The sequence below is a fragment of the Microcaecilia unicolor genome, chromosome 3, assembly GCF_901765095.1.
Source record: "Microcaecilia unicolor chromosome 3, aMicUni1.1, whole genome shotgun sequence".
In the NCBI taxonomy this organism is placed as follows: domain Eukaryota; kingdom Metazoa; phylum Chordata; class Amphibia; order Gymnophiona; family Siphonopidae; genus Microcaecilia; species Microcaecilia unicolor.
In genome coordinates this window covers 200437511-200450988 of record NC_044033.1, presented here as the reverse complement: position 1 = coordinate 200450988, position 13478 = coordinate 200437511, and the positions used below count along the sequence as shown (strand labels likewise).

Sequence of the window (13478 nt, the reverse complement as noted above, 5' to 3'; positions counted from 1 at the left end):
GAAGCGATGGAGGGTTAAGTGACTTGCCCAAGGTCACAGAGAGCATCAGAGGGATCTGAACCCAGGGAGCATCAGAGGGATCTGAACCCTGGCAGCACTAGGGGCAACGTGAGTGAGAGACTGGTTGGGATGGGGGTGAGGGAGGAAAGACTCCTACTCAGCAAGGGGAGGAGAGGGAGAGAGAGCATGGGTAAAAGTTCAACTTACCTGACAAATTAAACTAATATTTGTACAGTATGTGGCTCCCCATATTATCCTTGGAGTCTTCTAGAAAATCAGTCCTTATAGCACCACTGGGACTATCTCCAACAACACAGGTCCTCCTCATCTCTGTGAAAGAGACTACAAGACTCCTCTTACCTTCACTAACCTTGTTTTTATAACAGTGAAGACAACTTTCCCAAACAGAGACGTCAATTCTGGTTTGCAGGTGCAGTTATAACCCCTTGGGTTATTGCGACAAAGTCTATCTGCAAGACATTGACCCTGAACACTGCAGTTACGGGTTCTATTATCTGTAGAGAAGCAGAGACACAGATTAAAACAGATGTTCTCAGGACCCACACAACCAGCTGAGTTTCAGGATATTCACAATGAATATGCATAAGATAGAAGGGTATGTAAATCTGTGTCATGCATATTCATTGTGGATATGTCCAAAACCCCACTGGCTGGGTGTGTCCTGGGACTAGGTTGAGAATTCCCGGATTAGAGGCTCATAGAATGTGACTGGGCTCTTTATGTAACTTCTGTTCACTTTTTCCAACTTCAGATTCATATTCTGGGTACCATATAGCCATGGAACAGGTGAGAACTCTGAAAACTAAAAATATAGTGAGGTTGCAAAAGAGACCATAGTAGATCAGGTGTCCTTAAATAAAAATAAAAATCAGACAAAGGATTGCAAATTAATACTGTCACGTACTAAGCATCATGTAAATAGGAACAACAAACATACTTTGAAATGTCTATATGCGAATGCCATGAGCCTTAGAAAAAAGATGCGAGAGTTAGAATATATTGCACTGAATGAAAAATTAGATATAATAGGCATCTCTGAGACCTGGTGGAAGGAGGATAACCAGTGGGACACTGTCATACTGGGGTACAAATTATATCGCAGTGATAGGGTGGATCGAATTTGTGGAGGTGTAGCATTGTATATTAACAAGAGCCTTGAATCAAATAGATTGAAAATTCTGCAGGAAACAAAACACTTCTTGGAATCACTGTGGATTCAAATTCCATGTGTAAAGGGGAAAAGACTACTGATAGGAGTGTACTACCGTCCACCTGGCCAGGATGAGCAGACGGATGCAGAAATGTTAAAGGAAATTAGGTTGATAATTATAATTGATTGAGCTTTGTTATATTAGCTCATAAATATATATATTTTCCATTTTGGGTCAATTACATTTATTTGTGGACGATAGTCATTATTTGCTTTTTAGAATTATGATTTTGTAATTAAAGATGGTATTATTGCATGTATCGTGTAATATTCAAGATTGATTGAATATTGTATAAAGAAAAAATTTGAAAAATAAAATAATAATAAAAAAAAAAAGGAAATTAGGGACGCGAACAAACTGGGCAACACAATAATAATGGGTGATTTCAATTACCCCGATATTGACTGGGTAAATGTAACATCGGGGCAAGCTAGGGAGGTAAAATTCCTTGATGAAATCAAGGACAGCTTTATGGAGCAGCTGGTACAGGAGCCAACGAGAGAAGGAAAAATTCTAGACCTAGTCCTTAGTGGAGCGCATGATCTGGTGCGGGAGGTAACATTAAAAAAGGAGACTGATAAAATGAGAAGAACGGTGAAAAAGAAACTTAGAGGAGTGGCTGCGAGGGTCGAAAATTTACATCAGGCGTGGATGCTGTTCAAAAACACCATCCTGGAAGCCCAGTCCAAATATATTCTGTGTATTAAAAAAGGAGGACGGAAGACCAAACGACAGCCAGCGTGGTTAAAAAGTGAGGTGAAGGAAGCCATTAGAGCTAAAAGAAAATCCTTCAGAAAATGGAAGAAGGAACTGACTGAAAATAATAAGAAACAGCATAAGGAATGTCAAGTCAAATGCAAAGCGCTGATACAAATACCTGGCAAGATCCCAAAAAAGTACAAAACATTTTATACTGCTTATCCCAGAAATAGTGGATTTTCCCCAAGTTCATTTAATAATGATCTATGGACTTTTCCTTTAGGAAGTTGTCCAAACCTTTTTAAAACTCCGCTAAGCTAACCGCTTTACCACATTCTCTGGCAACAAATTCCAGAGTTTAATTACAAGTTGAGTGAAGAAATATTTTCTCGGATTCGTTTTAAATTTACTACTTTGTAGTTTCATTCTGTGCCCCCTAGTTCTAGTATTTTTAGAAAGAGTAAAAAAGTGATTCATGTCTACCCATTCCACTCCATTCATTATTTTATAGACCTTTATCATATCTCCCCTCAGCCACCTTTTCTCCAAGCTGAAGAGCCCTAGCCGCTTTAGCCTTTCCTCATAGGGAAGTTGTCCCATCCCCTTTATCATTTTCGTCGCAAAGATACTTACCTGTTACTGGTGTTCTCCGAGGACATCAGGCTATTTATTCTCACATGTGGGTGACGCCATCTGACGGAGCCCCGGTGCGGATGCTGAATTGCTAGCAGCGTCCCCACCGCACTTGCGCTGGTGCCTTCCCTTCCAACGCTCAAGCACGGGTCCCTCAGTCAGGTGAAAAGCATAAAGAGTACAACCAAAAACAATGCCTAGGGGAGGTGGGAGGGTATGTGGGAAGGCAAGCAAGGAGTGGGATGACAATATCAGAACCTTGTAGGAGCTAAATATAGTAATAAACAAATGCAAAATAAGAACATAAGAATAGCCATACTGGGTCAGACCAATGGTCCATATAGTCCAGTGTCCTGCTTCCAGCAGTAGCTAATCAAGGTCACAAGTACCTGGCAGAAACTCAATTAGTAGCAACATTCCATGCTACCAATCCCAGGGCAAGCAGTGGCTTCCCCCATGTAAATCTCAATAACAGACAACTACAAAAAAAAAAAAAATACACACCCCCATGTCAAGGTCCAGTTTGTTCAAACTGCAATTTTCAACCACAGTCTGACTTGTGGGAACATCACATGAAGGGGCATTTGTTAAACATTGGTCCTACACTTGCAGTTTTGGGGGACGTGAGAGGACACCACAATATTTTCCTGCTGACCATTCTTCCTTATACTTCTAAATTTATATATCCTTCTTCATCTCTCTTCTTCAGTTCTTTTTTAAAAATCTGACCACTTCTCCTGTCTTCTTGTTCACAGCTATGTATTAATATCTCTGTCTGTTTTTTTCCCTCTTCCTCTTTTCGCCTTAACTGCTAAATGTATTACTTTGGCAGTGCATGAAAAACTGCCATGCCAAGAAAGGTATCTGAATCTGCATTGATAAGCATAATGCTTAAAGTCTGTTGTCTTGTATGAGTCATTCTGTTTGCTTGTTACATTATGGCTTTATGAGATTATGCTGTTTGAATTATGAATGTTACTCTGCAGTCTGCTTATTGTAAGTAGACTAACCCCCCTGTTTACTAAAGCTTAGCTTGAGTTACCTGCAGCAGGGCCCATTTTGTTCCTATAGGCCCTGCTGCAGATAACTCAAGCTAAGCTTTAGTAAACAACCCCCTGCACAAATAAAGAAATAAAAGCTCCTGTCTTGTCAGTATTAAAAACAATATTTTTAAGGGGGGGGGGGGGTAGTTATCAATATAGGTTACCATTAAGATGTGTAATTTTAATGTTACTACCACTACTACTTATCATTTCTATAGCACTACTAGACGTTCACAGCACTGTACACTTGAATTAATCCCAGTTATTAGTAACTAGGTCTCACTGCATAAAATGGAACCTGTGTTACAATAGAGTAAGTTAGTAGTAAAATAGTCAATGGTAGCCAAGGTTTAACTCCCCCCCCCCCCTTAATTTCTTATATACCATCTAGAATCCATTAAAGCAGTGTATATTCAGGTACAGTCCCTGGAGGGCTCACAACCTGAGCTTGTATCTGAAACAATGGAGGGTTAAGTGACTTGCCTAAGATGACAAGAAGTGAGCTCGTCATGCTAACCATTGGACTACTCCTCCCCTCCCTGTAACTAGCTAGCAATCTTCTTCAAGGCCTTTCTCCAACTTTGAGAAGGCACCTACTGAACAGGGACCACAGACTGGATATCATCTGCATATATGAATCCCCATAGCCCAAATGAACATATCAGTCCACCTAGGAGTGCAAGACTATACTTCCAACCAGTGTTCTCTGTCTTGCATTTTTTGTGGAATCCCACCAATATTGGTGCCTTCGCTCCTGGATCTGTGGACACCTGACCTACAGCATGAGAGCAGAAACATTATGCTTAGTAATGCAGATTGAACTAATTTTATTGGCATGGCAATTTTACCTTTGTTGTAGCACCAGAAATTTTATAGCCCAAATTGTATTGAAATTGGTCAAGTTTTGACAAAGTTATGCAGAAAACAAGCTTTGTATAGCTTTTTTTTTTAACTCAGTATAAATGTTGCATTTGTCAATTTTTCCTGCATATATAAATATCTTTCATTGATCAATTTATTCTTTATTTTCCTGATGTAAGAGGAGTCAAATGTAAAATGATATTTTCATCATCATTTCCATATCAAGCCACTAAGATTAAGTAATCAATCATATGAGATTTCATTGATCTTTGAAAACCTACTTAGTTGACAATTGTTTGTAACAATTTATTATGTTATTTATTTTGCATATTTTTAATAATGTTGTTAACATCCTAGAAAAGATTAGTATACCTCTTCTGTAATCTGCATTGAACCGTTGGTAACTAGTGGTTAGAAATGTTTAGAAATGTTAGAAATTTTAGAATTGGCTGGGAAGCTTGATTTGAGTTGATTTATTAATTTTTTTAAAATTTGCATGAAGTCTTTATTAACAGTTAAAACACAATACAATACATAAGGCATCATGAATCTTACAGCACGCTCCAGCTTGTTGTAATGTACACCTTTTACACCAGTTTTAACTTCCAAAAGGTAACAATGTATAACTTATAGACTTTTTAAAGTTCCTATTTCCCATTTCCTCCCCCCCCCCCCCCCACAGATCCCCCCTGTTGATTTATTAATTTGATTTACTGCTTTACACACAAGTTTTAAAGTGTTTTAAAATTTAAAAAAGCAGTATAATAAAATAATACAAGACGAACAATACAACCAAATCAAATAACTGCATCCAGCACATCAATTCTTCATAACCATAGCAAACAAAGAAAATCAACTAATACCCTGTACTGGAATTGAATGGGCTTTGTTACATTTTCTGTGCCAGAATTTCTAGCACGGCTTTGTAAAAGGAGCCCTTGGAAGAAAATTGTTGCCTTCCGAAAATAGAGCCTGTATCTAGCAACCCTTGAGGCAAGGAGCTGGCCAGAACCTCAACCCAGCGGAGAGAAAAAGCTGGAATAAGGGGGAGTAACTTGGGGTAAATATATGGGGAATGACTTGGGGAGATGGTGAAAAATCTTGATGGAATTACAGTAGATTAAGGCAGGATCAGCCCCTAGAGCAGCTGCTGATCCCAAAGGTGTGCCAGGAAGACTGGGACTCTCCCACATATCCTCCAGGGGCAGAGAGGGAGGCCAGGCCCTAGCCCAGACCTAAGAGCCAATAGGGAAGGCCCGTAAGGAGTCAATCACAGGATACTGTAAACTATAAGGGTGGGGAGCCCCGGTACACAGTGCTATCTGTTACACAGACAGTGCAATTAAATACAAATAATACTCATACTAAATATACATAACAATGCACCCTGCCTCCGTGAATATGGGGGAAGAACAACTATTAATGTATCTATCAAACTTCAAGAAAAAGCACGTTGACAAAACTAAACTTGAAGAGTGCTACCCGCACTAAACATATACCATGTTTGTCCTATTGGATAGTTTTTGTACCATCATTAGTCCTCTGATGTAGGCCATAGTTGCTGAAACCTGGACCTTGTCGGGTCTGTTGAATAAAGTGAAACTGAGACCACCCCATTTTTGAAGGCTCCTCGTGTTCTTTGATTGTGTGCTTTGACCCTTGTGCTTTTGGATTCTCTCTCCTTTGTTACCTTTCATTGCTTTTCCACATCATCTTTATAGTCAGAACAACCCATAAGCTCCCCTGTGAGGACTACAAGTTTCTCATCAGCAGCACATAACATTGTAGTCAGTCCCTCAAATACTCTGGATTTGATTATGAAGCACTAAATGTCACTGCCCTCAACTTGTTCTTTAATGGGAAGTCTGGCTGCAACATGTTGAATGAATTACTTGCAAAATTATAGTAAACGTTACTATCCACCCTAAAATGCATTACAGTAAACCAAGGTGCTAAGTACCACTGATTGCATTATACGTAGAGCGAGCTGACATGATGACTGTAGCTTCTGAAAAACATTCCTCATGTCACTAGAAAGCTTTGCTTGACCAATCCATTTTTTCACCATTACACCCAGTAACTGTATTAACTCCTCCCACTTTACTGATTATTGGTCTAACCCACATATCCTTGCTGTCCATCTCACCAAACCACAAACACACCTTCTTTTCCATGTTTAATATGAACCCACTCTCTCCCAACTAGTCCTTTACTCCTATAAGGCAATAATTCAACCATAGGAGCCAACTTTCCAAAATCATTGGGGGTGCTAAGCCCAATGGAAATAACCCCTCCCTGGACACATACATGGAATTTTCTCATTTTTGAGGGTGCTCAAGCACCCACAGAGGCGGTGCCTATGAATTCAACAACTTTATAACCAGAGTAACATCACCCTCTAGTGGTACCAACAACTAAATGTCATCCACATACTCAAAAAAGTCCAAATAAAGGAGGGAAGCTATCAATATGGGCTACCATTAAGGCATGTTTTATTTATTTATTTATTTATTGGGATTGATTAACTGCCTTTATAAAGAGATTCATCCAAGGATTATTTCATTGTTAACCTCAAGGAGCTGTGCTACAATAGCACAAATTAGTCGTAAAATAACTAACACATCTTAATGCCAACCCATGATGATAACTATGCCCCTAAATGACCTAACAATTTCTCCCAGGGGCTACAAATAAATATTGAATAATAAAGGGGACAGTGACAATCCTTGATGGACTCCTAATGACTGTGCATGAACATTGGACCAGTCATAGTAACATAGTAGATGATGGCAACAAGGTAAACTCATATGTGCTACTTTTTGTGTATACCTGACCTTGATTTGTATCTCTAAATTGTATAGGAGAAAATAAACTCAAAAATGAAATATCAACCTATCTAAAGGAGTTTAATTATTAAATCATATAAAGAGATGGTGTGAAGGTGTCCCTTTGGATTGATGAATAATATTAACAAAATGAACCTCAAACCTCCTAGCAGGGAATATTACAAAATTATTGCTAAACCCCTGCTTCAATAGGAGTAAAGTACTATCATAGGTTCTATTTAAGAGAGTCAAGAGAAAAAAACCCCAACGTAAAAACTCATGAAGCATGAGAAAACCGATGGGATAAAAAACTCAATTCCTCTCTTAAAAATTCTTTTTCAATCTTAAATACAAATGGACACCAATCATCAAGCCACCCTAAAGACTGACAATAGCCAGTAAAGGACTGTCTAAAGAGAACCCTCAGAGCAAGGGTACACCCTGAGATACCCTAAGGTACTATTTGTTGTATAGTAAAGAAAAACAATGGTAAGTATAAAAAACTTTTTAACATTTTAAACCATCTTGAAACTTTACTTATACACTCTACAACAATTAGAAACCCACTCAGGCTTAACCCCAGATATATCAAATGTGGAATACTTAGCTTCAACCAGGTGTTTAACCCTCAGGAAAAAGACTATGACCAAATATCCCACGCTAAGGGACTCCGGAGTCCTATGAAGTTGCTGCAGCGGCGAAAAAAACGCCAGCCCCTCAACAAAAGCGCCTTGTTTCGCCAACCTCGTGGCTGCCTCAGGAAGAGCGCTACAAAACCATCTAGATAAACCAAATTAACACTGAAAACTAAATCGTCAGCTATATGGAACCTCAAAGATGGTGCAGGTTGGCGAAACAAGGCGCTTTTGTTGAGGGGCTGGCGTTTTTTTCGCCGCTGCAGCAACTTCATAGGACTCCGGAGTCCCTTAGCGTGGGATATTTGGTCATAGTCTTTTTCCTGAGGGTTAAACACCTGGTTGAAGCTAAGTATTCCACATTTGATATATCTGGGGTTAAGCCTGAGTGGGTTTCTAATTGTTGTAGAGTGTATAAGTAAAGTTTCAAGATGGTTTAAAATGTTAAAAAGTTTTTTATACTTACCATTGTTTTTCTTTACTATACAACAAATAGTACCTTAGGGTATCTCAGGGTGTACCCTTGCTCTGAGGGTTCTCTTTAGACAGTCCTTTACTGGCTATTGTCAGTCTTTAGGGTGGCTTGATGATTGGTGTCCATTTGTATTTAAGATTGAAAAAGAATTTTTAAGAGAGGAATTGAGTTTTTTATCCCATCGGTTTTCTCATGCTTCATGAGTTTTTACGTTGGGGTTTTTTTCTCTTGACTCTCTTAAATAGAACCTATGATAGTACTTTACTCCTATTGAAGCAGGGGTTTAGCAATAATTTTGTAATATTCCCTGCTAGGAGGTTTGAGGTTCATTTTGTTAATATTATTCATCAATCCAAAGGGACACCTTCACACCATCTCTTTATATGATTTAATAATTAAACTCCTTTAGATAGGTTGATACTTGATTTGTATCTGCCATTTTCAGGGCACAGACCGTAGAAGTCTGCCCAGCACTAGCTCCGTCTCCCAGCCACTAGCCCCACCTCCTACCACCAGCTCTCTATTATACTTTACACTGAAACTCCATTTCAGAAATGACCCTATCCACTCAAATACTGTCCTTCCAACACCTTTCCTACACCCCTCATTAAGCATTCTAGCATCAACCAAATTGAATACCACTGTTAAATCCAAGGACACTAAAAGGACTTCACACCCCTCTCTAAATGGGAGTGATCTTAAACCTTCAACTGTCCCCTATCCCTGATATGTCCTGTCTGTCCTAACCCTTATCCCTTACTTGTCCTGTCTGTCTGTCATAATTAGATTGTAAGCTCTATTGAGCAGGGACTGTCTCTCCATGTTCAAGTGTGAAGCGCTGCGTATGTCCGGTAGCGCTATAGAAATGATTAGTAGTAGTAGTAATACTGCACTTTGCATTTGATGTATTGTGTGGGAGGATGGGAAAGGTAATCTAATTAGGACAATAAGGGCGGAGTGCTCTTACAGAGCTTTAAATACATTTCATTATTTTCTAAGAAGAAATCAAATAAATCACACAATATACCATATAAGCTAAAGACTTTAAAAAAATATATATTAGACTAATATCCTTAGGAGCCCATTTACTAAGGCGCATATGTGCGTCCAACGTGCGTCCAACATGCGTCAAATTAGAACTACTGCCCGGCTACCGCATGCCCCGGGCAGTAATTCTATTTTTGATGCGCATCCAAAACATGTAGCAGGAAATATTTTCTACCGCTTGGCCCTAACCGGTAATCGACAGTGTACGTGCGCAGATGATTACTGCCGGGTTAATGCATGAGAACTTACCACTAAGTCAGTGGGTGGCAGTAAGTTCTCAGGCCCAAAATGGACGTTCTCATTTTAATTTTGCCACATGTCCATTTTTGGCCCACAAAAAAAGGCCTTTTTTGCAGGCACGCTGAAAAACGGACCTGCGCACATCCAGTACACATGCCTACACCAGCAAAGGCCAGTTTTTGCCATGCCTTAGTTAAAGGGCCCCTTAGCACGTTTTAAATGATTGAAGAACTCAAAAATACTGACACAGCAGTCCAGTAGCGAGAGGGGTGCTATCCAGTCTTTCGCATTGAGTTTCACATGTATGATTATCTCCCAGGTGGTCAGCGGTTATATGTGTGTGCCTGATGCAAAGAGCTCCAGCTCTCAGAGAATGGGTCCGTTCTCTTGAGGTATAGTAGACTTGGAGGAGCTGAGAGAGATAGAGGAGACCTACAGGGACGTTTTAGACAAGTCCCACCTCCAGTCTGGCAGCCCCTGTGCTGCCTTGGAGGAAGGAGGTCTCCTAGAAGGAGAGCATCACCCTCTGTATTGCTCCATGGTGCGACCGCACCTTGAGTATTGTGTTCAGTTCTGGTCGCTGTATATCAAAACAGATATAGCAGAATTAGAAAAGGTTCAAAGAAGAGCGACCAAAATGATAAAGGGGATGGAACTCCTCTCATATGAGGAAAGGTTAAAGAGGTTAGGGCTCTTCAGCTTAGAAAAGAGACGGATGAGGGGAGATATGATTGAGGTCTACAAAATCCTGAGTGCTGTACAACGAATAGAAGTAAATCACATTTAGTACAAAGACTAGCAGACTCTCAAGGAAGTTACATGGAAATACTTTTAAAACAAATAGGAGGAAATATTTTTTCACTCAACGAATAGTTAAGCTCTAGAATTCTTTGCCAGAGGATGTGGTAACAACAGTTAGTATATCTGGGTTTTAAAAGGTTTGGACAAGTTCCTGGAGGAAAAGTCCATAGTCTGCTATTGAGACACACATAGGGAAGCCACTGCTTGCCCCGGGATTAGTAGCATGGAACGTTGCTACTCTTTGGGGTTCTACATGGAATGTTTTCACTCTTTGGGGTTCTATATGGAATCTTGCTATTCTTGGGGATTACGGAATCTTGTTAATCTTTGGGGTTCTGGAATGTTGATACTAATTGACCACTGTTCGGAAAACAGGATACTGGGCTAGATGGTCTGACCCAGTATGGCTGCTCTTATGTTCTTATGTAAAATAGTGCACCTGCTTATGTGAATATCATGTATTTATACTACTTTCCTCCCTGCGATAAACACAATTCAGAGCACAACACTTCACAAGTCAACTGAAAGTGTATGCACCATGGACATTTTACATGTGTTTTTGCCACAGTCAGAGCAATCCAGATATATTGTAAAATAAGCTATACTGATCACTGGTCCATGTGTCTGGTGGTGATAGATATGAGAAAGACGCTGTACATGTTCCCTTACAGTTATTGAGCCATATCCATATGGTATGTGGCAGAGTATTGAGATTCTGTATACAGTACGAGTGTACCAGGTCATCAGGATGGATTAATAATTGCCCTCTGCCCCACTGCAGTGTCTGTTGCTTCTCAGAGCCTCACTGCTTATAGGACAGGAACTTTCTTACCTTCACAGGTCGTCTCAGTTTTATTCTGGAACTCCTTTTCCCCAGATGTGGTTTGGTAACCTTGCAGACAGATACAGTGGTAACTTCCAATTGTGTTCTTGCACTCAGCATTCAGGCCGCAGTCGACCAGAGTGGGTGGAATACATTCATTAATATCTGTAACACAAGAATGAACACTGAAGACCCTCAGAAGAATTTCTGTACCTTAACCTGTCTCTCATGTGACAATCACAATGAAATCCAAATATGTAACAGTAACCAGATGCATTACTGAGGTGCTGAGAATAGAAACCCCCTCGCTTCTGTTCTTTTTCAGGCATTCAACAAATATTTTCTGAGACTTTTGATAGGTGGAGAGTATGGGCAGAGTGAAAAGAGAGATGTATAGTGACCATAAGCCCTTAGTTTGTCTGAAATGTGGTTACAAATTTCTTCTGCTATAATGGTAGTAGATGTGCTACTCGCAGTCACCGGTTGTGTGTTCGTGTAGGTCCTTGTGATGCCCGCCTGGCTGCACAAACAGCAGCACAGAACTCTCAGGTAACGTGGTGGCCACAAGGAAGGATGTTTGTATGTTTCACTGCACCCCACCTCCATGGCAGTATGATGCCCTTTCAATCTCTGCTGGGACTGCTTTATCACTGACCTCTCTGGCCAGTCTACAGAAAATTGTTTCCCTCTTGGTTTTCAACATGTGAACATTCTTATTCACAGAAATGTGAATACTGGGCTTTACCTGTTCTGCCTGGCCCATTTGTTACTCCAGTGCCATGTGAACTGTAGCATTGCCTAATACATGGAAGACCAAGGAAAAAAATACCTGGAAAAAAAATAAAGCAGATGTTTATTTTAATGCGGCTGTACATTATTCGCTAGTTAAACAAACAAACAAAAAAAACCCTGGGTTTTTCTGTGCAGTCAGAGTAGACCCTATAGCAGAGTTACAGTGTTCTGCATTCACAGGCACTTTTGTGTCGGGTCTGTTCTTTAAATAGTGAGAAACTTCTGTATCTGGAGTGAAAATGTTCCTTTTGTAGTTCAATATTCCTCTTTAACCACAGGAAATCTTATTCTCTTAAGGGGTAATAAACATCTACAGGAACTGCTGAGGAGAGAGGGGCAGGGAAGGGGAAAGGAGGGGTAAAACCCAGAGACATATGAACTGCTGAGGGGGTGAGAGAGGGGCAGGAGGGGAAATGAGGGGCAATAACCAGAGATACAGGAACTGTTGAAGGTCGGGGGTGGGGGAGAGAAGGACAGGAGGGGAAAATGAGGGGCAATAACCAGAGATAGAGGAACTGCCAAGGGGCAGGAAGGGAGAACACAGGGGTAATAACCAGAGATCCATGAACTGCCAAGGGGAGAGAGGGGGACAGGAGTGGGAAAGCAGGGGCAATAACCAGAGAGACAGGAACAGCTGAGGGGGGAGAGAGGAAGGCAGGGAGGGGAAAGCAGGGGCAATAATCATAGGTACAGGAACTGCTGAGGAGGGAGAATGAGAATAAATACCCCAAGCAGGTGAGATGATACTGTAGGAGAGCCTTTTTTAGGAAAGAAACAAGGTACCATTAAATAGTGTAGAAAAAGGTTTCCCTTCACATCCTGTGGGAATTATTTTCAAACTGTGTTCTTTTATTGGAATATTTTCTGTATCACCCTTTACAGACATATTCCAATGTGGTTTACAACAGGTATCAGAAAACAGGAAGAAAATTAAGATAGAATAAATATAAAAGCTGATAAAAAAAAATAGCAGAAGAGAGACAGAGAACTATGTGATCATATAGCTTCAGCCACAGAAATTAAAGAAATAATCTGGTGAAGTTACCTAAACAAGAAAAGGAGCAGTGATGACTGAAGAGAGGGATGATAGATGACTCAGGAATAAATCAGGATCAGGACAACAAAGTTTATTGATGAAATGGTGGCTGAAATGTGTATTTCACCTCACAGTACTGAAACCAGAGCTTTTATCAGCCTAAGTCACAAATGGAGACCATGTCAGATTGAAAGAATCTAAACCATCTTTGATCAAGACAGTGAAGTGCTCCCTTACTGGTACACACCACACCTTGGAATAGTAAGGAACTTGATCCATTTCTACTTTGAAACCATTCTCAGCTTAGCTGCTAGAGGTAAGGCTAGTAGATTAGCG

At 40.3% G+C, this 13478-nt stretch overlaps 1 protein-coding gene across 2 annotated transcripts in view; it reads right to left on the bottom strand.

The window, feature by feature from the left end:
* Nucleotides 1–13478, bottom strand: part of ADGRE1 (adhesion G protein-coupled receptor E1) — a 72150-nt gene that overhangs the window by 39245 nt on the left and 19427 nt on the right. For both annotated transcript variants that reach the window (XM_030197116.1, XM_030197117.1), the window contains exons 3-4: nt 12060–12143; nt 11324–11479 (exon numbers count right to left, since the gene is read on the bottom strand). In XM_030197116.1, the coding sequence (XP_030052976.1) occupies nt 11324–11479; nt 12060–12143 (240 nt within the window). The remainder of the gene's footprint in view (nt 1–11323; nt 11480–12059; nt 12144–13478) is intronic.